The 21,822-nt window shown below is 42.4% G+C and overlaps 2 protein-coding genes across 2 annotated transcripts; one reads left to right on the top strand and one right to left on the bottom strand.

The window, feature by feature from the left end:
- Positions 1–1,599: 1,599 nt before the first annotated feature.
- On the bottom strand, positions 1,600–9,957 carry PARP9 (poly(ADP-ribose) polymerase family member 9). Its single transcript, XM_083489306.1, has 10 exons — positions 9,791–9,957; positions 8,289–8,325; positions 6,829–7,646; positions 6,164–6,394; positions 5,852–6,070; positions 5,041–5,116; positions 4,257–4,613; positions 3,411–3,556; positions 2,902–3,079; positions 1,600–2,165 (listed from the first exon to the last, which is right to left on the bottom strand). Exons 1-10 carry the CDS (start codon positions 9,812–9,814, stop codon positions 1,813–1,815), a joined length of 2,439 nt encoding a protein of 812 aa, XP_083345432.1. The 5' UTR covers positions 9,815–9,957; the 3' UTR covers positions 1,600–1,812.
- Positions 9,958–11,833: 1,876 nt separating this feature from the next.
- DTX3L (deltex E3 ubiquitin ligase 3L) lies at positions 11,834–20,667 on the top strand. The gene is made up of 5 exons (XM_083489458.1): positions 11,834–12,130; positions 14,652–14,899; positions 15,310–16,866; positions 18,382–18,599; positions 19,540–20,667. Exons 1-5 carry the CDS (start codon positions 11,947–11,949, stop codon positions 19,607–19,609), a joined length of 2,277 nt encoding a protein of 758 aa, XP_083345584.1. The 5' UTR covers positions 11,834–11,946; the 3' UTR covers positions 19,610–20,667.
- Positions 20,668–21,822: the final 1,155 nt, after the last annotated feature.

The raw sequence follows: 21,822 nt of genomic DNA, 5'->3' as shown, positions 1-21,822 counted from the left end.
TGTTAGAATGTCATATTCTTTTTATATCCTCTTTAAAATAAGTGTGTTGCATCCTTAGAAAAATGGAATGTATAACTTATGAAGTGTTTTCTTTCAGTAAGCCTTTTTACAACTTTGCTTATCAATAATACTTGAACCATGTCTGCATGGGTTGCCTTTTTCCTGCAGCTTTCTGCTGAGCACAAGTGCCCAGCTGTGACCTGCTCTGGGAGCCCCATGTGTCTCTCCCATGTGTAGATCCAGCCAGTCCTTCCCTTTACTGGTACCCCATGTACTTCCAGCCTGAGCACACGGGCCTAGTGAGTAGTGAGTGATGTGGCTGCATCTACATATTGGAGGCACAAACACCACTCCTATATAGCAGGTTATAGTGGGGCACTTGCAGCAAGGAAAAGTAGTCCATTGAGCTGAATGATCTGCTCCCATGCATGCAACTACACAAGGGAGGATGAGTCATGTTGTGCATTTTCAAAATCCAGTGTTTACCTTTAGGAAATTCAAAAAATAGATGCAAGAACAAATATGCTGGAGATTTTCTGTAGCAGACTGGAAGTTTCAGGTGACTGTGCATATTACATAGTATTGAACTACTGAAATCTTTAAAAAGGGGGCAAGCAAACCTCAGGCTTGAGAAAAATGAAATCTCACTTGTGCTCCAAAGTCTACCACTTCCAAAATAGTGGCTGGACATGGTACACCATACACTTGTAGCACAATCTTATGAATATTTATTTGGAAGTCAACCCCCATGAGTGAGGTGCAGCTTTTGCTTGCTCAGGAATTTGTTTCTAGTGCCTGCATACACCTACACATCCTCTCTCACATACAACTGGCTTGCTTTAAAGCTTTCTTTGTTTTCAGCTGCCAATTTTTGGGGGAAGACACTTAGTTGTTGCTAAGCGGGGAGCCTTTTATTGGTTGTTGTTAACTGGGATTACAAACTTTGTTGGATCTGTCAAATAAGTCAAGAGACCTACCAGCAGTGTTTTTTTCTGGGAGTACTCACCCTTAACAGATTCTTTTTTGGGGGGACACATTTATAAAGATGTCCACTATTCAAAAATACTATTGCCAGATGTTCAAGAATCTACTAAAAGATGGAAACTATAAAACCTCAAAAGATGGTATTATTTCAAAGGAATCTTACTATTTTTAGTATCTGCCACACACCAGTAATTGCCTCCTTTAGCTAATGCAACAAAGGTAATGTTTAAGGATCATAACCTATTAAAAGCTGATTTATAATATTTGCCCCCCTTTAATCCTAAGAATTTGGGTCATATGTTCCAATGTAGTTGCAGGTAGTCTTCACCCCATATCCAAAGCATGTATGCAATGGCATAGAGAAGGAGCTGAATGTTACACTGACATTTAGTGGTACAGCTGATAGAAACATGGTATTTATTGTGGATTTTAAACCAACTGATTTAATAGCACTTAATTCAATAAACCATCAAAGACATTCCAGAAATACAAAGTTACCTGGAATTTTAAATTTCTAAAAGCAGCATCTCTGGCACTTAGACAAAAGCTGATCCTGAACTGCATGAAGCACTTGCTATTATATTCTTGTACAGAAAAAAACCAAATATTTGCAGATGGTTTGAAGTTGGCATTTTAATATAAGAACTTGTGTTGTGAATGCAGCAGTTCTCTTTTAAATCAAATTATAGCTTCCCATGCTGAGATTACTTATTAAGCAATAACGATTCTTCAAGATTGTAACGAGGCAAGATTTTTCACTGCATCGGAGAACTGCCATGTACATAAATTACTTAAACCTAACACATAGAACCTAGTACCTATCATTTGTTAAACTTTAAGGCCACATAGATTCTGATCTGATGGTTCCAACTGGGTCTTCTGCACTGGATTCCAAAGCAGGGAACAAGTCAACAAATACAGCGGGAGAGCTTGCTCCCTATTGAAAATGACGAAGATTTCAGGGTTGTGAATATCGTCAACAACACTGTCATAGAGTTTCATGCTACTTGCACTAATTAATGGTGGTGCAACATAGCTTCGATTGCCCCTCGTATACGAGCCTGTTACAACTTCAGCCTCAAACACACAGATCAAGTGGTCCATTTCACATTTTTCCCTGGTATCTGTTACAAGGTTCCTGGGGTTCTTGTTAAAGTAGATGCCAGCTCCATATTTCTGGTCTGGAAAACAATGCAAAACACAGACTGTTTAAACAGAGACATGTTTTCATTATGGTAGCAGTATGCAAGACTAATTGCTTCTGAATATGACTTGGTCTGCTCCCACTCCCTCCCTGAATAGAAATAAGAGGACCAAATAATAACTGAACAAGCCTTAAGGACATGCTGGGAAACTGCTGGTATTATAATTATTTTAACAATTGCAAACATTGCAACCATGGTGGCAATCGGGAGCAGCACATCTGATTTTGCTGCTTGAGACAAGATGGGAAGTGCTGCTCCATCGCTACTGGTGGAGCAGTGGCACTGATTTCAGATGAGATTTTGCACGCACTACAAGATCTTGTGTGAAATCTGCCCTGGTGGAGGCAGTGGGGCAGGCAGAGCACCCACCTGGGCACCACCTCAGAGCCTTTTGCCACCAGAGGCAACAGATTCACACTGCCCACTAGCTACACCAGCCCTGGTGGCAGCAATGGACACTGCAGTCTAACTCTAGTTCAGTTTAGGGTTTACAGAGGAAAAGCTAAATCTTGCTGTGAGGCCAATAGTGATAATTCTAAGAACCAGATAGGTACCACTTGATTTTATATTTTATTTAGCTAGCTTTTAAAGCTTTGAATTAATGTCCTTGAACACCTGTGATGAATGCATCAACATGGCAGTCAAATTGTTTGAAGATAATCTACTGATTTTCTGGGGGGGGTTGCTTTTCATGGGTATATGCATGCTTTACCTTGTAAAGAGGAGGGGTAGGTTTTCTGAAATCCTGTTTTGCACACCAGACTACAGTACTGAGCTGGGACACGATGGTATAGCCTATGGCATACTGGCATTCCAGCATTTTTTCCTTCAATTTTTATTTTAATCCTTTGGAAGGTAGATTCTAAAAGAGGATTGCATATTTTCTCTATCTGCAATGAAAATGAAAGTAAGTTGTGCCCAGCTCAATAGCAGCAACACTAAAAATTACATACTGTTCCAATGCTAAGTACATTTTTTATTTGTTTTTAAAATAGAAATTCCAGGATGAAAAAAGACCAAACTGTTCCAGTTTATTCTCTACATGAAATAATGTGGTCTGAATTTGATTTAGGAGTATACCCGCATATTGGTAAAAACCTATCAGTTTGTAATAATCAGTTTGACTTGGATTTTACCCTCCTATATTCCTGTTGGTTTTGGATATTTGTAAAACATCACAATATTCTTTCAGAATTACTTTGCCATTGGTCATCTCTTTACCTTCAGAACCCGGAGGCCAGCTTTTTCAAGTTGTTTTTCTTTGTCCTTGAATTCTTGAAGATATGACTCTATCGGAGTGACTTGGTAACAGTATTTACTCGCCATTTCTTTGTGGCCTTCTTGATGAGGAGAGTTTCTCAAAGGTCCTAGATGCAGGAAATAAAATACTGAATAGTAGTGCAACTTTCAGATTGGAAAATTAACTGTAAGCTTACTGGAGACGGGTAATGCCTGGTCTTCTATTTGCTTATTAAAATGGAAAAACAGTAAGCACAATGAGTTCATTGTTTAATAAAGGCCCCTTCTTCACAGTGTGGTAATATTTCCTTTGACAGCGACAACTGAAATCCGTTGAGGCTGCAATCCTGTAACCTCTTACCGTGATTTCTCAGGGTTCTAAATCACATCCGGGAGCCTACTTGAGTCGAAAAATTTTTCCAATGCAAAGCCAAATTCTTCACCAAATTTAATAATAATAAAATACTTTGGCTGATTGATATCCGATGCTCTTTCAAAACGTGTTGTGGAAAGTATACAAATTTAATAAATAATAAAAATAAAAATGTTCAGCCTTCAATGGACCAGGTGGGTACAGGAATAGTGACAGTGATGTATAGGAAGGGTTTGCACCCACCTGCACAATGGAAATGGCCTGGTGGGGAGAGCAACTGAATAGGGCTACTGCCTGTATGGTTTCAAACTGTTCTTTGTACCAGGCTAGAAGCCTGCCCTTAGTATAAGGTGAAGGATATCAATAAGCAAAATTCTTCACCAGATGCTTTCTTAGCAAGTGTTCACATATTTTTCATAACAGCGTTGTGCTTATGTACATACAGCCCCACATACCGTCTGCCTTAATTTCTTGCTTGGCTGTAGTCTGCAGCATGAATTCGATAGCGAATGTTGCATCAATCACGGCTCGGGGGGAACCTTCGATCTCGAGGGCTGCACCCTCCCCGGTCAAACTCTCCACTATGGTTATGCCAAAGTGCTGCTGCAGATGAGACAGCTCAACGGGCTGACCACTGCCAAGGTTGAGAAGGTTATAATTTTGTATAACGATCCGGTGAGTTTCCTCAACTTGTATGATGTTTTGGAGCCACAGTCCTGCTGCCTCCAGCATTTCCTGGCTGCGTCCAATAAGTTCCACAAATGGCCCGTTTTTTTCACAACCTCCATCGGCTTGCATGTCAGTCTGTACCTCTGAAAAATATTGGTAGGTGTTGCAATGGTTAGTGAATGACTCATGAAGAAGGGACAATTAAGAGGTGATATGATAGCCAAATATTTGAAGGGCTCACACAGATAGATGATGGGGGGGGGATTTATTTTTCTGTTGCTTGACAGGGCTAATTGGTTGAAATTACAAGAAAACCAAAAGTGGACTTTGAAACCGTGTTCCACTACTAAACTCTAAATTGAACCCTTGCTAGAATTATTTATTACCAACTACAAATTCTCCCCGCCTCTTCTTCAACTCCCCTCATCTTTCAAGTCCCTCATTAAAACCTACACAAAACTTAGTTTTCTAATATTCCTGACATGTTCTATTTGTGGTCAAACATTAAAATATTTTTTATATATACACAGAAAATCTCAACCAGTTTTAACCATCCCATTTATTTATTACCCATGCTATCCATATTGCTGCAGTCCATCTTTTCTTCCAGTTTGTTTTTGACTGACATAAGCTTGGTGAAGAAAGCCTTTAAAAAGAGAGAAAACACATACAATTGCTGCTTTTTGGGGCTCAGTTCTAAGCATTATTGTGCCAGTTTAGGATGGAGTGTACAAAGCACTACGAATCTTCAGCATCTAATAACAATGGTCATTTTCCATTGCAGAAAGCTAAACCCATCACTATTTACTTCATATCCACATTCAAGATTAGACCTGGGGCAGTAAAATCCCACACAATGAGTATAATGGGCAGTAGTGAGAGTTCCCATATTAAACTGAGCATTGTGCTTATCTCAAGTGATAACCCAGGCTTCTCCAATCTAGCACCATCTGTATGTTGTTGGACAATAGCTCTCATCATCTTTGACCTTTGCCATCCTGGCTGGAGCTGACCACAGTTGTGCTGTATTCCAAAATATTTGGAGGGCACCATTATGTGGAAACTAGTGATAAACCTATAGAAAAATGTTTTAGAGAGATGCATTTACAGTGGTACCTCGGGTTAAGAACTTGATTCGTTCTAGAGGTCCGTTGTTAACCTGAAACTGTTCTTAACCTGAGGTACCACTTTAGCTAATGGGGCCTCCCGCTGCCGCCGCGCCACCGGAGCACAATTTCTGTTCTCATCCTGAAGCAAAGTTCTTAACCTGAGGTAATATTTCAGGGTTAGTGGAGTCTGTAACCTGAAGCGTATGTATTAGATGGCCACTGTATTAGATGTCCAGTCTTTAGCTACTTGCCATGAGCATTCAGAACCTCACCTCATAAACATCACTGTCATCTGGAGGAACCACAATGAATACATCAGGCTTCTTCCCAGGATATTCCTCCGCAAAGTGTATTATTTCCTCCACCATAATCTCCACTACTTCATCCTTTGGCATGTGTAAATCTTCAATCCCAAGGAGAGGAAAACAAACTGATGAGGACTGCTGCTCTTGAGCCTTGAGAAGACTTTTAGAAACTGCAGCTTTTAGTGCCTGTTGGAGGAGGAAAGTAGTTACGGTATAATGGTGATCCCCCCCCCCCCAACATTCAGTGAAATGAAAAGCTAATAGGAAAAAAGCCATCACCTCCTGTGCATTGCATTCACTGTAAGATGGCCATACCACATGGAGCACAAACTCGCAGTCAATATTGCACCCTTTTGTGAATATGAGTTTAAGGTTATCTGCTGGAAGTCTCTGTAACTCAGAGAGAAATTGCTCCTGCATAGCTGGACCTGCCTTTTCGAGGATTGCTCTTGAGATGGTTCCTTGAGAGAGATCATCTTGCACAGTCACAGAGCTAATAATAATGGCAGCCTGGAAGAGAATGATGTAAGAATCAGAAACGATTTCATTTTGAATCTATGCATGATTTCTACATGCATGGTTCTCTGGGGAATGTGGTAGCTCCCCGAATGTGGAATGCTCTCCCCAGAGAGGCTTGCCTGGCGCCATCACTACATGTTTTTAGGTACCAGGCAAAAACATTCCTCTTTACCCAGGCCTATGGCTATTAAATAATCTATGGCATGTGAAAGTGTGGGGGAGGGGACTGTTATGATGAAGACTATTTTATTATTAGGCTGTCTGTCAGTATGTTTTTTTATTCTGTTTTTATCACTGATGTTCTGTAATGTGTTTTCACACAGTACTGCTCATCTGGTACCTGTGAGCGTTGAAAAACCCAATTAATGGGGAAAGGAATGAATATTCACCCTCTCCAGATCACCTGTAAGAACACGGTAACCTACTTGCTGCGCTTCTATGTTCCCTTTTTTTATCTGGAGACAGAGATCATTGACTGTGATGGAGTCTGCTGCTCCCGCCAGAGGCACAACATCGTTGGTGCCTAGCAACTCTTCACACGCCCTTTTCATGACTTCAGCTGTGGTCTCATCAATGTTCACAAGGTGGATTTCTTGCAAGTAACCAAATAACGGAGCTAACTGAATAAAATTCTTTATAGTCCGTACGATGACTTGAGCACACAAATCCTGCGGGAAGTTGAAGATTCCAGAGCTGAGGGCAGGAATGGCCACGGACTTGATATTGTTTTCTGGAGCATTGACATATTTCAGAATATTGATGATGGCTGCTTCAAGCTTGAGGCAACATTCCTCCCTCTGCTCCTCTGACCATCTTGGGCCCACTGCATGGATGACTTGCTTGCAATGGAGTCTTCCTCCACTAGTGACTGCAATCTGGCCAGCGCTGAGCGGTCCGTTCTTTTCAATGAAATGCTTGCAGTGCTCTTCAATTTCTGGCCCTCCAGCTTTCAGGAGGGCAAATGCAAGGCCTCCAAAGTGATGCAGGTATTCGTTGGCTGCATTCACCAAAGCATCAGCCTCGTGCCTTGTAAGATCATCCACCCAGACAGAAACTTCAATTCCTTCCTTCAGGCTTTTCCTATACACTTCGGTGGGAGTCCTGATGCTCTTGAGGACAGTTATGCAGCCAAACTTCTTTTCGAGCAGACTACACAGGTAGTTCTCTCTCCTCTTAAGAATTGCATAAACATTGTTGCTGATTGGAATTGATAACATTTCCTCATCTATTGGCATTCTGATCTCTAGGGGGAACAAAACAAAGTACATATTTTGTGGTTTTATGGTTGCAGTGGGGGGGGGGGTGTTACATAAAACCTTTCTACCTGCACATGTTTTAGATTTCTCTGTTCACCCCCACACCAAAATGGCTCAGGAAAATAAAATTACTTGCCAGGATATTATAACTGCAAAATGCCCTCTCAACCTAACCAACCCATAGAAATGTTGATCTCTTTAAATAATGCTACGTATCTAACAGCCCCTATAGAAAAGTTGTTGAGAGAGTATAACGCCTAGAGCAATTATTTTCCACCATCACATCACAAAATGTGACTTGTTGCTATGCCAGTTTTACAGTAATTGGGGAAGCTGCCGAGAAGGGGATATTGACTATAATCCACACACACACACACACACACACACACACACACACACACACACAAAATGCAGAAGGTGGATCAAAGTACAAGAAACCCTGCAGTATAGGAATCTGGAGAGAAACTCGATCCCTGTCTCCTGTAGGCTTTCCTCTGCAACTTCTGAAAAGCAGAAACCTATTTATAATCACTACCCCAGGGGTAGTTAACATGGAGCCCACAACCTTTGGAGGATTCCCCACTACCTATACTTGATCTGCAATGAAAGGTATCAAGTGAACTATCTACCTGCATTGTCATTTTGTGGAGTCTCAGAACTGGAAGTCTGTAAAAACGAAAACAAAAAACGAAATCAAAATTATTTCGGCAAATGTCCCAGAAGTTAATGTTTGTGGACTGTAATCCTCATTCATAAAGCTTTACTTCACCTTCTGTGAAAATAATTAAATAAAAACAGTATTATATTGCTAATGCTTTTAATTACTGTATGTTCTTACATTTATACCCTGCAGTTCTTTCATCATGGAAGCCAAGGCAGCATACATGTGTGGTACCCCATCCAGGCACTGACTAAAAGGAGTCAGCAAACTTTTTCAGCAGGGGGTCGGTCCACTGTCCCTCAGACCTTGTGGGGGGGGCAGACTATATTTTGGAAAGAAAGAAAAAAGGAACAAATTCCTATGCCCTACAAATAGCCCAGAGATGCATTTTAAATAAAAGCACACATTCTACTCATGTAAAAACACCAGGCAGGCCCCACAAATAACCCAGAGATGCATTTTAATGAAAAGGACACACTCTACTCATGTAAAAACACGCTGATTCCCGGACCATTGATTCGCCTGGATTGAGAACACACTGATTCACCTGGATTGAGAAGGCGATTGGGCCGGATCCAGCCCCCGGACCTTAGGTTGTCTACCCATGGACTAAACCCAGAGCTGCTTGGCTTCAACATATTTTTTTTAATATGCTGCTTACATGCCAGAAAGGCTTCTAAGCTAGTTTAAAAGTATAAAACCAATTATAAAACCCATACGTAATTAAAATACACTATAAATCAGTTCCATTAAAGCATTATGGGAATCCATTTTTAATTATTATTGTTCCAAATTTATTAAAGAGAAAGCACAGAAAAGGAAAAACAAAGCTGTCAGCTCACATTCACAATACAATAAATTAATAAACTGTATTAAAAGCATCCATAATTAAAATGTAGAAGAAAGCAGACCATTAAACAGTATAACAATTAGAAGAGCAATTTAAACAACTATATGAATAAGTTCAAATTCAGGGGAATGCTTGGCTAAACAGGTGTGTCGTCTTCAAGAGCCAGCAGAATGCCAATGCTGAGGGGGTCCATATGTGGTTTGCCTTCAGACCATACCCCAGGGACCATACTAGTCACTCCAGCTGGCTGGATGACTAACCCTGTCTACTCAGAAATAAATCCTATTGTATTCAATAGGTCTTACTCCCAGGTTAAGTGAGACTGGGATTGCAGTGACTGTATGCACTATATGCCAGTAAAGATCAATCCTCCAGCTTCTCATTTCATTCCAAAGTGGAATTAGGTGCTGAAGGGATTACTGGACATTTGGGGTTTTGTTCATGTGTCATGTTTATATTCTGACCCTGAGGTAGGCCTCAGAGCAACTTGTTTCTTTCATGTTCAATAATAATAAAAATAATGTCCTGCTTCCCTCCCCCCAGCCTGGTCATTTCCACTCAATGCACTTCAACGACTCAGAACCTGTGTTTCAGTCTTTTTTCCCTTTGTGTTGACTTACCAACAATTTCATCATGTTCCCCATCTTGAATTTCCTCTTTTTTGTCCCCTCTTAGATGTTGCTGCTTTGCTCCTCCATTTTCCATTGGCCTAGGCTAGGGTAAGCAGCAAGGAGCTGCTTTTGCCACACTGGCCTGCCTTGGAATCCTCTGGTCTGGTTGCCATGGAGACCCCTGCTGGAACTTCAACCCCATTGTCAAGTTGCTTCCCAGATCACAATCTTCTTGTCCTTTAAAGCAGGGGTGGGGATCCTGCGGCCCACAGCTCTCCTCACTCCAAGCCATCCGCCATGTTGGCTGGGGCTGATGGGAACTGGAGTCTCAGAACATCTAGAAGGCCACAGGCTCCCCAACCCTGATTTTAAAAAAATGCTTACACTCACAGTCAAACCTCAGTTGTCGAATGTAATCCGTTCCAGAAGTCCATTCGGCTTCCGAAATGTCTGACAACCAAGGGGCAGCTTCCAGTTGGTTGCAAGAGCTTCCTGCACTCAAGCGGAAGCTGCGTCAGACATTCAGCTTCCGAAAAACATTAAAAAACTTTACTTCTGGGGTTTTGGGAGCCAAACATTCCAAAATTGAGCCGTTTGGGAACCAATATTTGACTCTATTAGAATTCAGGGGTTAGAAGGGTCTCTGCACACAGCCTACTTTCCCCTAGCCCAAACTCTTAGCAGTATTCAATAGTCCTGTCCTCTGGGCTCCCAACTAACTTGCCCAAAGTCTGCAAATGATACGTATTTGTCATCTCCAAGAAACCAGCTCTCAGTATGTTACTTCATGTCACAAGGGATTTACACCTTAGTAAACATGTTTAGGTGTTTACGTGCGCTGCTCTGGCTCGCCAGAAGCGTCATAGTCATGCTGGCCCCATGACCCGGAAGCTGTACGCCGGTTCCCTCGGCCAGTAAAGCAAGATGAGCGCCGCAACCCCAGAGTCGGTCACGACTGGACCTAATGGTCAGGGGTCCCTTTACCTTTAAACATGTTTAGGACTGGGCTGCCTGGCTAAAATTTAATCCACACTAATTTGGAAGGTGTTGAATAGAAATAAAAAGGAACCACCCCACTACGGAAATATGGTTGCCCTAAGATTCCTATCCCAAACCGCAAGGATCAGGGCAAATAAAAATACCTTACAGTTTTAACACCCTTTCATGGTCACCAGTTAGAATGCAAAAAGGATGGCCTGCCAGATAGAATGTGCTGCTGATAATGCCAAAGTTGCGGGTTCGATCCGTACGCAGCTGCATATTCCTACATTGCAAGGGGGTTGCACTAGGTGATCCCTGGAGTCCCATCCAACGTTAAAATTCTTAGATTATATTATTTTGCATTCCCACCCACCCCCTTTTACCAGCACTATACGACTCTAGATTTAAGTGGAAGGAGTTATAGTGCACACCCTCCAAGTGTCCCTATTTCCCAGGGACGTCCTTGATTTAGAGAAGCGGTCCCGGTTTCTGATTTGATCCTGGAATGTCCCACTTTTCCTTAGGATGTCCCTATTTTAATTGGAGAAATGTTGGAGTTATCCGCCCCCTGATCTGTCTGAAGGCAATCCTGTATAGGGAAGTTTTTTTAAATGTTTAACGTTTTATTATGTTTTTATACAAATTGGAAGCTGCCCAGAGTGGCTGCGGCAACTCAGTCAGATGTGGGGGGTATAAGTAGTAAAATTACCATGATGGAATGGGACGTCCCTATTTTCATCGGAGAAATGTTGGAGGGTATGCTAGTGCAACCCTATACATAGTATCTACTTGTAAGCTCCTGCGGGGTTCAGTGGCGCTTATCCCTAAATAAGTAAGTATAGGATTGCACCTTAATTCGCTTCAGCAATTCCGAGACGAGAAAGTAGAGGTACTAAGGAGCAATTCAATGTACGAAGTCATTTGAGCCGGGCCCGTCTCACCGGCTGAGCTTCTGCCCATCGCAGCCAACCTTCCTCCTCCGTAACCCGCCGAGTCAGAGCGCCGCGCTTCTCGGCTCCCAGGGATGGGCCGGCAGGAGGCGCTGCGGCGACGCAGCCTGGAGCCGAGCGGCGGATTCCGGCGCGCCCGAACGGAGGAGGAGGAGGAGGCAGGCTCGCCTCCGAGGGAGTTGGCGAAGAACCGAAAGTGAAAGTCCGAGCCTCGCCCCCTTGCTTTGGTCCGCCATGGCCGGCGCTCCTGCTCCGCTCTTCGTGCAGCTCTCTCTCCTTCCTGAAGAGAGGGGGAGGCTCGAGTTCAAGCTGCAAAGCCACTTCCAATCCCGGAAACGCTCCGGGGGCGGCGAATGCGAAGTGCGAGTTCTGGATCGTGAGCGGGACGTCTATGCGGTGCAGTTCCTGTCGGAGGAAGGTAACTGGAGGCTTCAGAGGCCCCGACGGGGCGGTGTTCAGTTACTTGGCTCCAAGCATTTGGGCATGGCCTTTCTCTGTAGCAAAGTTGGGATAAATGGCTAGAGGGAAGGAGTTTCCACTTTCGCCTAGCTCCCTTGAGTTTCCAGCTTTCTCTTCCTTTTTGCCCTTAGTATGAATCCCCCTTTTCGCCATGCTTCGTCTGCTATTGCCTTCCACGCCCCGATCCACCCCCCCCCGCCCAATTCATCCTGATCCACCCAACAGCTGCACGACAGGCAGAAATTTTGCGGTTAAAGCTTTCCCTATCTCTTGAGTTTCTATCATAGCTGTCAACTTACAGATTTGAAAATAAGGGGCCAGCAGCCTCGAAAATAAGGGATCAGCAGCCCAAATAAGGGATTTTGCTTAGTTTATACATCAATCCGGCACTGATGGAGCCATGCTGCTTTTGCTGCCACTGACTGTGTTTTGCAGGGGGTTGGACCAGGTGATCCTAAGGGTCTACAACTCTGACCAAAGAAGAGGGGCAGACAAGACTGATGAATGACTTCGAGATGGCAAAGCTTACAGGCAGAATTAGAAACCAGGAAGAGGACCTCTGTAATAAAGAATAGCTATTGTAAAGAGTTACATACATTGGTAGGATTGACAGAAAACTTGTAGTAAAAATTTGATCTATGGATGGACAAATGATTTATAAAAATAGAGTTATGAAAGGGGTGCAGAGGGGGAAATCACTATATTAAGATGCTGCACTGGTTGGAGGGTATGCTAAGCAGCACGTTGGGGCTGCCGTTGTCCTGGTGCGAGGAGTTCCATCGGCCCTTCCCCGCCCGAGAGGGAGGGAGGGAGACTCTCGCCCACACCAACCGCGAGCCCAGCATGAGGCAGTTGCGGCACCGCGGCAGCCACTGAAGCGCCGCCCTTCTGTGTCCCTCCCCATCCCCTCCTCTTCGTCCTCCCTCAGGCTGCCTCCTCAGCCACTGCCGCCTCCAGCTTCCCCTGGCACCGCGGCGGAAGTCTCGCAAGAGAGGGGCTGCCTGCCCGCCCGCCACCACCCGTCTCCTCACGACACGCCCCTCAGGGGGAAAGGGGAGAGACAGAGACATGGCAGCTCGTGCGCTCTCTCTCGAGGCGGAGGACCCCGAGCCGCTGCTTCGCTCCCGAGCCAGGAGAGCAAGAAACCCGGGAAACTTAAGGGACATAATCAATCCGGGACAGCAGCGGGAAACGGCACTGGGATAAGGGAGTTTCCCGCCACATAAGGGACGGTTGACAGCTATGGTTCTATACTGGGGTTAAGCTTCACCTGTTAGATCCCTGGAAAAGGAGTTAGATCCCTGGCTTAACTGTTAAAGGCCCTGGAGCCCTGCCAAAAAGCCGGGAGGGAGAAGTTGGCAAGCACATTTAGAGAAATGATTAGGAACATTGGAAAAGTAACATAACACCAAGAAAAGAAGAATGAGTTTTTTAAACTGTCATTTGACCAAACTTACGAGTTTAATAAGAAATTATTCTAATGAGAAAATAAGGAGAGAGTGGGAAGTCTTTATAAATTATATGAAGAGAACCAATTCCCAGATTCATACGTGGCTTAGTTTAGAATGAAAATCTCACAGGTAATTAGAATAATTCTCCAAAAATTTAATCATTACAGACAACCAGTGATATGAGGAATAAAGATCCACATGGAGTTAGTTGGAAGTCAATTTCTTTTTTTCTTTTTTCCTTTTCTTCTTTTTTTGGTGTTGTTTTTCGTTCTTTCCCTTTTTTGGAAGAGCATATTGTTTTGTATTTTTGATTGCAGATTATTTTATTATGTTTACATCCTTGTAATTTTGTTTTTGCATTTTTTCCTGTTTTGTATTGCTTGCTTGTTTCATTCAATGCTTGTTGTGTGATATATAAGTATTAATAATAATAATAATAATAATAAGTGATTAGGCCGGGGATCTCATGGAAATACCTTGAAGTGAAAGAAAATGAAGCCAACGTCTTGAAAGAATGGAGTATATGCAGAGTGCCTTTCCCTCATCACTGGACTGTTTCAACTAGCTGCCAGACACTTAGGAAAAGAGGGTGAGGAAGGTTTTTGAGATGGGAGGCTGCAATCTAGCTCTTCTCTGGTTTTGGAAATTAAGCAACATCACTCGCTTCCATATAGCTGTGTTCAAAAAGGGACTAGTCGCAGCAAATCCTGTCAGCCAGGTCGAGATTTGTCTATTGCCTGGGAAGTTGTTTTAGGACAGAAAATGGGAGATTCTGAAGAGTAAGAGGGAGTTTGGCTTTGACTGAGTTACACTGGCTTATGTGGGATCAAATATCACCTGGTGTAACTGTGGCTTCAGAATTAAATTTTCTTAGGCGTGCAATATGAATATCACCAAAACAGATATATCGTACATATGTTTTACATTTATCGTGTAAGCTGCTTTGAGATATCTTAATGCAAAAATGTGACATAGTATCATTATAAGTGAAATAGCAATAACATACATTTCTTATTTGAATCAATTTAGTGAAGCAACAAGTGAAGAACCATGGACCTCATTTCATAGAAGTTTCTGGAAGATCTGTAAAGATAAATATCCTTCCAGATTCTGAGGTGTCAATGATGGATATGACAGAAACATCACTTGCAAATTATTTGAAGAGCTCAGCAGCCGGCTCGCTTTCTGCTTCAAGCACTCTGCCACTTCCAAATGATTTTGGAGAGCAAAAGCTGACTGAAAAATATGCAGGTGATCTGGAAAGCATGACCAGAAAGGTAAGAATCCACCAAGGCCTAGAACTTCAGAACGCCTAAGCTGAGCCCCTCTTTTTCCAATACTGGTTAACTGCATCTTTACTGTTTTCTTCAATTGGCTATTTTTACCCATTTATTTGATAACAACTGAATCATTAATATCAGGCAGTTGACCATTGAATAAAAGAAGGAAAAACTGGGAAAGGTATAAACACCGCGCAAGCGAATAAGAACAAATGCTAATTGTCATATAACCTTCCCATAAACAAATCAGAATGAATTTGTCTCGTCTTTATTGAAGAATCTAACTTCCGTGTAAGTCTTGTACAAGCAAATTGGGACGGATGTTCAGTACATAGGACATTTGGCGAAGCCCTGTGTGCATGTGTGTTAATAAAACCGAATGTTTCTCTCTTTTTTCTTGTTTTCAGATCTTTCTTAGCGTATCTGCCACTTTGAATACTGAATTGCTCACAAAAGAGCAGAGAAGTCAGGTGACCACTGTCTGTCCCACCTTAAAAATAGATGCGCGCTCAGGGCAGACTGGCATAGAAAAGGTATCAGGAGATTATGATGACATTGAGAAGTTACACCGTCATTTTGAGAAGCTCCTTGGAGGCCCCCACCACCGCAGCAATGAATCTTCACACCCTAAAGGGCCAAAAACTATGCGAGAGATGCCCATGGATGATTGGAAGGAAGGAAGGAAGAATGATGTAGATGTAGATGTGTGTGATATCAAGGTTCCTTCAGCTATCTTTGAATACTTCAGCCAGGCCTGCAAGGAACAAGTTGATGAACTGGAGCAGAAGTTCAGTGTAAAGCTGACTAGTCAAGAATGTGAAAATGGGTTGGCTTCTCTACATTTCTCTTCTGTTGGGGACCCTAGCCTCCTAGAGAAAGCTCAGCATAATTTTGTCATGGCGTTTCAGAAGGTGACCGCAGATCTGAAACAGGAGATAATGTCTTTTGCTGACAGCCACCAGATGGCTAAAGCACAGCAGATTATAAACCTCAATTTCAAGAGCATCCTTGTTAAAACAGAGGGAAATGCATTGGTTCTCCGTGGCCCTGCAAAGGAGATTTCAGCTGCTAAAGGCGCAATAGGGGAATTAGAGGCAGGAGAGTTGGTAAAAAAATCTGAAGCTTACCCTTTGAAAACTGACACCGGATTTGATCTTAAGACATTTAAATTATTGGAACCAGAATTGGATAAAGAAATTGAATATATAAACCGAAAGTACAATACTGAGTCACAGAAAAAGTTTGTTCTCAGCATGCAGAAAGCATATGTTTTCTTTAAGCATAGGAACTATCCAAACCCAGATTCATGTTTACAAGCCTATGAGAGCTTTGTCCATTTTTATCAGATGATTTCAGCCCAGCTCACAGAAAGAGTCATCCCCTTGAATCTTCTTGAGGCCCAGAAAAGAAAACTAGACATGTTCTTTTCAGCACTGCAAAAAGAAAATCCCAGAGTATCAATGCGTATATCAAAGAAAAATAATCTAATTCTATTCGGTATTCCGGAGCATGTGCTTTCTGTTGAAAAGCACATCATGCGATTTCTGGAAACTGATGTTGATCCACCTGTAGGAAGTATAGGTCCTAGTTCCAGCTCCAGAGAAACTAAAGGTGCATATTTGGAGCAAAACGGGGCCCCCAAAATGCACTCCCCTCCTCCCAGGGAGCAAAAGGAGTCAAAGGAAATGGAAGTCAAACAAGAGGATGTGTGCAGCATTTGCATGGACAAAATCCACCAGAAGAAAGTGCTGCCCAAATGCAAGCATGAGTTTTGTATTGAGTGCATTGAGTTGGCCTTGAAATACAAGCCTGTTTGCCCTGTGTGTAATGTGGCCTATGGGAAGGTGGAAGGAAACCAACCACCAGGGACAATGAACATCCAGAAATCTAGAGCGTCACTTCCTGGTTATGCTGGATATGGTACCATCCAAATTTCATATTACATACCTGATGGCATTCAAACGGTAAGTCGCAAGGAACACTTTGGGGGCTGAAGAGGGATTGGAATGGCATGAGAGAGTATGAGCAGCCCCACCTTATATCTGCTCATAATATCCTTTTAAGAAAACTTTATATCGCTGCATGCAGAGGCAAAACTTGCACTGGTGACATACTGTTGGGACGGGGTTTGGGAGTTCCAGAAGGCAAGAGCAGCAGAGCCATAAACAGGATGGAGCTTAAATTACCCCAATTGCAGAATCTGCCATTATTCCACATACATCCTTTCTTGCATCAGGAACATTTGTTCTCTTTCCACAGAACTTGAATGGTTTGTCTCACTCAACCATGGGGCTAAGCCTGTTGCCCTCCTGATGGTTTGGACTGCAACTTCCAGCAGTTCCATTCAGCCCAGCCATTCTGGCTATAATATAAAATAATAATACAGTCATACCTCGGGTTAAATATGCTTCAGGTTGAGCATTTTCAGGTTGCGTTCCGTGGCGACCCGGAAGTAATAGAACGGGTTACTTCCAGGTTTCATCGCTCGCGCATGCGCAGATGCTCAAAATGACGTCATGCGCAGAAGCGGCGAATCGTGGCACGCGCAGACACAGGCTGCGTTCTGCTCAGGATGCGAACAGGGCTCCGGAACAGATCCTGTTCGCATCCAGAGGTACCACTGTAATAATAATAATAATAATAATAATAATAATAATAATAATAATAATTTATTATTTATACCCTGCCCATCTGGCTGGGTTTCCCCATCTTCCTTCTATGGTATGGCTTGGGAATCTTTTTCTGCTGAAGGGCCACATTCCTTTCTGGACAACCTGCCATTTCCCATTTGTCCATCCTTGCCACTTAAATGAAATTAGGCCAACAGCCACAGATTGCCCTTTTCTGGGGTAGAGGCATATGGAATGATGAATGATGTCAACAGATTTTCTGTCACAAACATGGGAAAGTCACAACCAAAGATGCTGATTGTGGCAGCAGTTTGGGGGCACAAAAAAGTAATTCTTTGGTATGTGATAGTGCACATACCATCGGCGAATAATCAAAGGCATCTCCAAAAAAGATACATATGACACGATCTGGTCTCCCTTTTTCTCTTTTATTGATGAACGGGGATATTTTAATTCCACCATCATCACAGAGGTGTCTGTAGAGAGGATATATTGATTGAAGATGTATTGTAAATTTTGAATGTATGTATGTATGTAAAGTAATTCTTTAGCTCAACACAATTAAATGCTCAGAGTCACTACCCCAAGGTGTGGTGACAAGAAGTCTGTTAGCTATGGAAGCTAAATGGTACTCTCAGGATTCCTCTGAATCACAGAAGATGGCTTCCTTCTGTTTGTTGATGCCATCCTTGGGAGCCTTTCCAGAACCATTTGGCTGACCACTGTTGGAAACAAGATGCTGGATTAGATAAACACTTGGGATCCAGCAGAAGTGCTTCCCTGACATTTGCTGAGCTTCATGCAAGTCAAGTATAACGCTTTGCCTATTTTAATACCTTTGCATTGCAGAAAGGCCACCCAAATCCTGGAAGACCATTCATCGGTGCACATCGGACAGCATATTTACCTGATAACCCAGAAGGAAGAGAAATTTTGAAGTTGCTTCAGCGGGCCTTTGATCAAAAGTTGATTTTCACAGTTGGCGAGTCACGTACAACCGGTGTAAAAAATGTTGTTACCTGGAATGACATTCACCACAAAACTAACTATTATGGAGGGGCAAGCAGGTGTGTTGTATTTGTTTGTTTTAAGTGCCAATGATGCATTTCTCAATGTAATCTCGTTCTAGCTTTGATTTTGTTGGATGCAGATTCACTCAAGTATAGGAACCATTTTGGAAGAAGTGTTTTGGACAGTGATCTGTCATTTTTTTTCACATTTCACAATCTTAGCTTCAGATATTTGTTTTGCAGGACCCAAACAGCAAAGTCAGGTTTTGTCTGTTAATTGCATGCTCAGGAGGCATGCCACGTTCTCCAACTGCAATAGTATATATAATGTACATAGTATTTCTTTTGAGAATTTTGAATAATCACAATAATCCAGTCCTGTGTCTAGCCCTGGGCCTAGTCTACTTCAACTTCCTACCGCTTGGCTAGGAATTGACTTGTCCTATAGGCCTCCTGCACTCAAGGCCACCAAGAGAGTGGAAAGCTGCTGCAGCAGCAAGCTGCCATTCTCCCCAACTTAACACATCCCCTATGAGGCGCATGTTGTGTACATGTTCTTTAAGTACAGTGGTACCTCGGGTTAAGTACTTAATTCATTCCGGAGGTCCGTTCTTAACCTGAAACTGTGCTTAACCTGAAGCACCACTTTAGCTAATGAGGCCTGCTGCTGCCGCGCCGCCGGAGCACGATTTCTGTTCTTAACCTGAAGCACTATTTCTGGATTAGCGGAGTCTGTAACCTGAAGCGTATGTAACCTGAAGCGTATGTAACCTGAGGTACCACTGTATTCATAAAACCAAGGTGCAAATGTTACATTCAAATCCTCACCTCAAAATAACTGCAGATTCCTGCAGAGTTCTTTTTCTTGGGCCACCGTGGTGTCAGCACACTGTTTCTCCAATATTTGAGTACGCAGTATTTTGATAGATATATTAGACAACAACCTCTCTTCATTGGGGAATTGCTTGGTTTACAAACAAAACTCTTTCTCTCCTAGTTTTGGCTACCCTGATCCAGATTACCTGAAACGTGTTCGAGAAGAACTGAAGGCAAAAGGAATTGAATGAGCGCTCTTTCAGTCGACTGTCCAGAATCTGTACCAGTCCAAAGATGTGCCAATTGGATTTAGCTTATGGGTGCTTTTTTCTGCTTATCCAGTACAAAATTCTGAATTGCATAACTTGTTGAATAACTTGCTAAAAATCTGTTGCAGTGCTGTTAAGTAAAGCTGTCATTCCAGCGATAGGGAACCTGTGGCCCATGAGATGTACAGCTTCCATCAACCGTGATAGTTTGCCATGTTGGAGGGAGTTGGAGTTTAACATATCGAGGGCTACAAGTGTCACACAGCTGCTGTAGACCGAACCACATTTCATGGAGCCCAGCCCCATTGATTGCAGCGGACCTTGATTTTCAAAGTTCTGCTGAAGTCACTTGGTCTCGGTTTTAAGTAGAAGCGTGCGTGATTAGGCTATTAAACACTTTTTCCTCTCTTATGTGCTTACTGCTACTGCTACCACTTGCAGCATAACTGGGTGGAACGAAGTTTAGTTTTTCCTCACCTTAGCAGAACTGGGCTATGCTTTGCCTTCTTTCTCTGCATTGTGAAGATTCTTAAGTAAAAGCATACCAATAAAAATGGTTCAGCATTTTGTGAGTTCAGGGCCATACTAAATTTTCTTAATGGGCCTAAATTAGTTACATTAGCGGATTTCAGTGAGTCTACTCAGAGTAAAACTTAGATAAATGCTATCTGCAGACTGAAGTATAGTGTTCAACCCAAGTTTACTACTTTTTTTTTTAAGGTTGCAGTTTATGTCAAAATCTGGAACCCAAGTGGCTATTAAAACTATGTCCTTGATCGGTCTCCCCCTCTTGAAAATCAAATGGTTGAGCAATATTTTTTCTTTCTTTCTTTCCATTTAACACCAGCCTGAAGGCATCACAGTACATTTTGTGTGTATTTTCTGCTTCACTCTATGGCACATAGCACAATGTAATGTGACATGAGGCAACAGATTCTATTAGCTTGCTGCTGCCACTAAACTGGCAAGGTTAAAGTATATTCATCAGCAAATTGTTAAATGTGACTTAAAAGGAAATAAAATTCTATATGCTAATTAAATGGTTTCTGTGGTGTTGTTTTTTTGTTCATTTGTTTTAAAGATCTTTCCTTGACCAGTTTTGGGGAGTAGGTGAGATTTTCTTGCCTGCTAACATGGCTTTGCTGTTTTTAAAGGAGGGTGGAGTAACTAATTTTAAAAGTGAAAATGCTGAAGAGTAATAGCGTACAATTCCTAAAATGGGTACACCACATTTTAATATGATGGTAATTAGCAAACAAGACCATAAAGGGAGGGCTTCAGTCTTTTGTCGTGTGATGGTGATGGTTTCCTTCTCACAATGGGAGGGAGCCATTTTGTGACTCAGCCCCTGGTACACCCAAAATTCAACCTTTGGGCCAGCAGGCACAAATGGGGAACTCTTACCCATGTGATATTCTTCCAGGGGCCACAATTTGCAAGATAAATAAACATGCAAAAGACAAGAAAATGTACATTAACTTCAAGCATTTCAGTAGTGATTGAAAGAACTACTTAAGCAAGAAAAGAAGAATACTAGTTAAGTAAAGGTACCTTGATCTAACATACCAGAAAAATAGAATCACACAACAGTAACAGCAAGATAGAAAATGGTCAGAATTCCTATTGCTTATTTGGGGGACATGCTACCGATTATGAATTAGATTAGGTTGTGAATTGTGATTCATAAGAGGAATGGTGCAATGTTTTATGAAATGATTTAAAAAAGAAGAAATGGAATGAAAGATTTCGTGCCATTCTGGAAGTTTTTGTTTTGAACTGGGGCTGCATTCAGGCTGTTCTTCCTATAAAAGCCATACTGAACTTCCTTACCTCTACAATAAATGGGGAGGCTTGGAGCCAGGATCATGAAGTAACTTCTGCTTTAAGTGATAGAGGCCAAAACATTTAACAGGATGCATAGGGCAAACCCAAGAGTGCTAGTTCACTTTTTTTTAAAAAAAAGCACTTGTGATGGGGGGGAAATCGACAAACTTACAAAATAATACAAGGGCAAATATCAACATTTTTATTATAACATTATGGACTCCACTTCTCTTGATATGGTTTGCAGTTAGGCCAAAAAAAATGAGTGATGTGCCTCAACCTTGCCAATGACTGGCGGCGGACTGTGTGGAGGAAAATACTGTGTTAGGTCATTGTGATGATGCACACAGTTGTGGTTTGTGGCATTTCCA

The sequence above is a fragment of the Podarcis liolepis genome (assembly GCF_965112155.1).
Source record: "Podarcis liolepis genome assembly, chromosome: 1".
Taxonomy (NCBI): domain Eukaryota; kingdom Metazoa; phylum Chordata; class Lepidosauria; order Squamata; family Lacertidae; genus Podarcis; species Podarcis liolepis.
The sequence above is the reverse complement of the archived record's forward strand: the minus strand, read 5'-3'. Positions and strand labels throughout refer to the sequence as shown.

What these genes read in the sequence shown, in the direction of transcription:
- DTX3L (XM_083489458.1), top strand. Translation starts at nt 11,947, where the DNA reads ATGGCCGGCGCTCCTGCTCCGCTCTTCGTGCAGCTCTCTCTCCTTCCT. An exon ending in GCAGTTCCTGTCGGAGGAAG is followed by an intron (nt 12,131 to 14,651) that starts GTAACTGGAGGC and finishes GAATCAATTTAG; the next exon opens with TGAAGCAACAAGTGAAGAAC. An exon ending in TACCTGATGGCATTCAAACG is followed by an intron (nt 16,867 to 18,381) that starts GTAAGTCGCAAG and finishes TTTGCATTGCAG; the next exon opens with AAAGGCCACCCAAATCCTGG.
- PARP9 (XM_083489306.1), bottom strand. Translation starts at nt 9,814, where the DNA reads ATGGGGAACATGATGAAATTGTTG. An exon ending in GGAACATGATGAAATTGTTG is followed by an intron (nt 8,326 to 9,790) that starts GTAAGTCAACAC and finishes TCGTTTTTACAG; the next exon opens with ACTTCCAGTTCTGAGACTCC. An exon ending in CTACCCCTCCTCTTTACAAG is followed by an intron (nt 2,166 to 2,901) that starts GTAAAGCATGCA and finishes ATTGTTTTCCAG; the next exon opens with ACCAGAAATATGGAGCTGGC.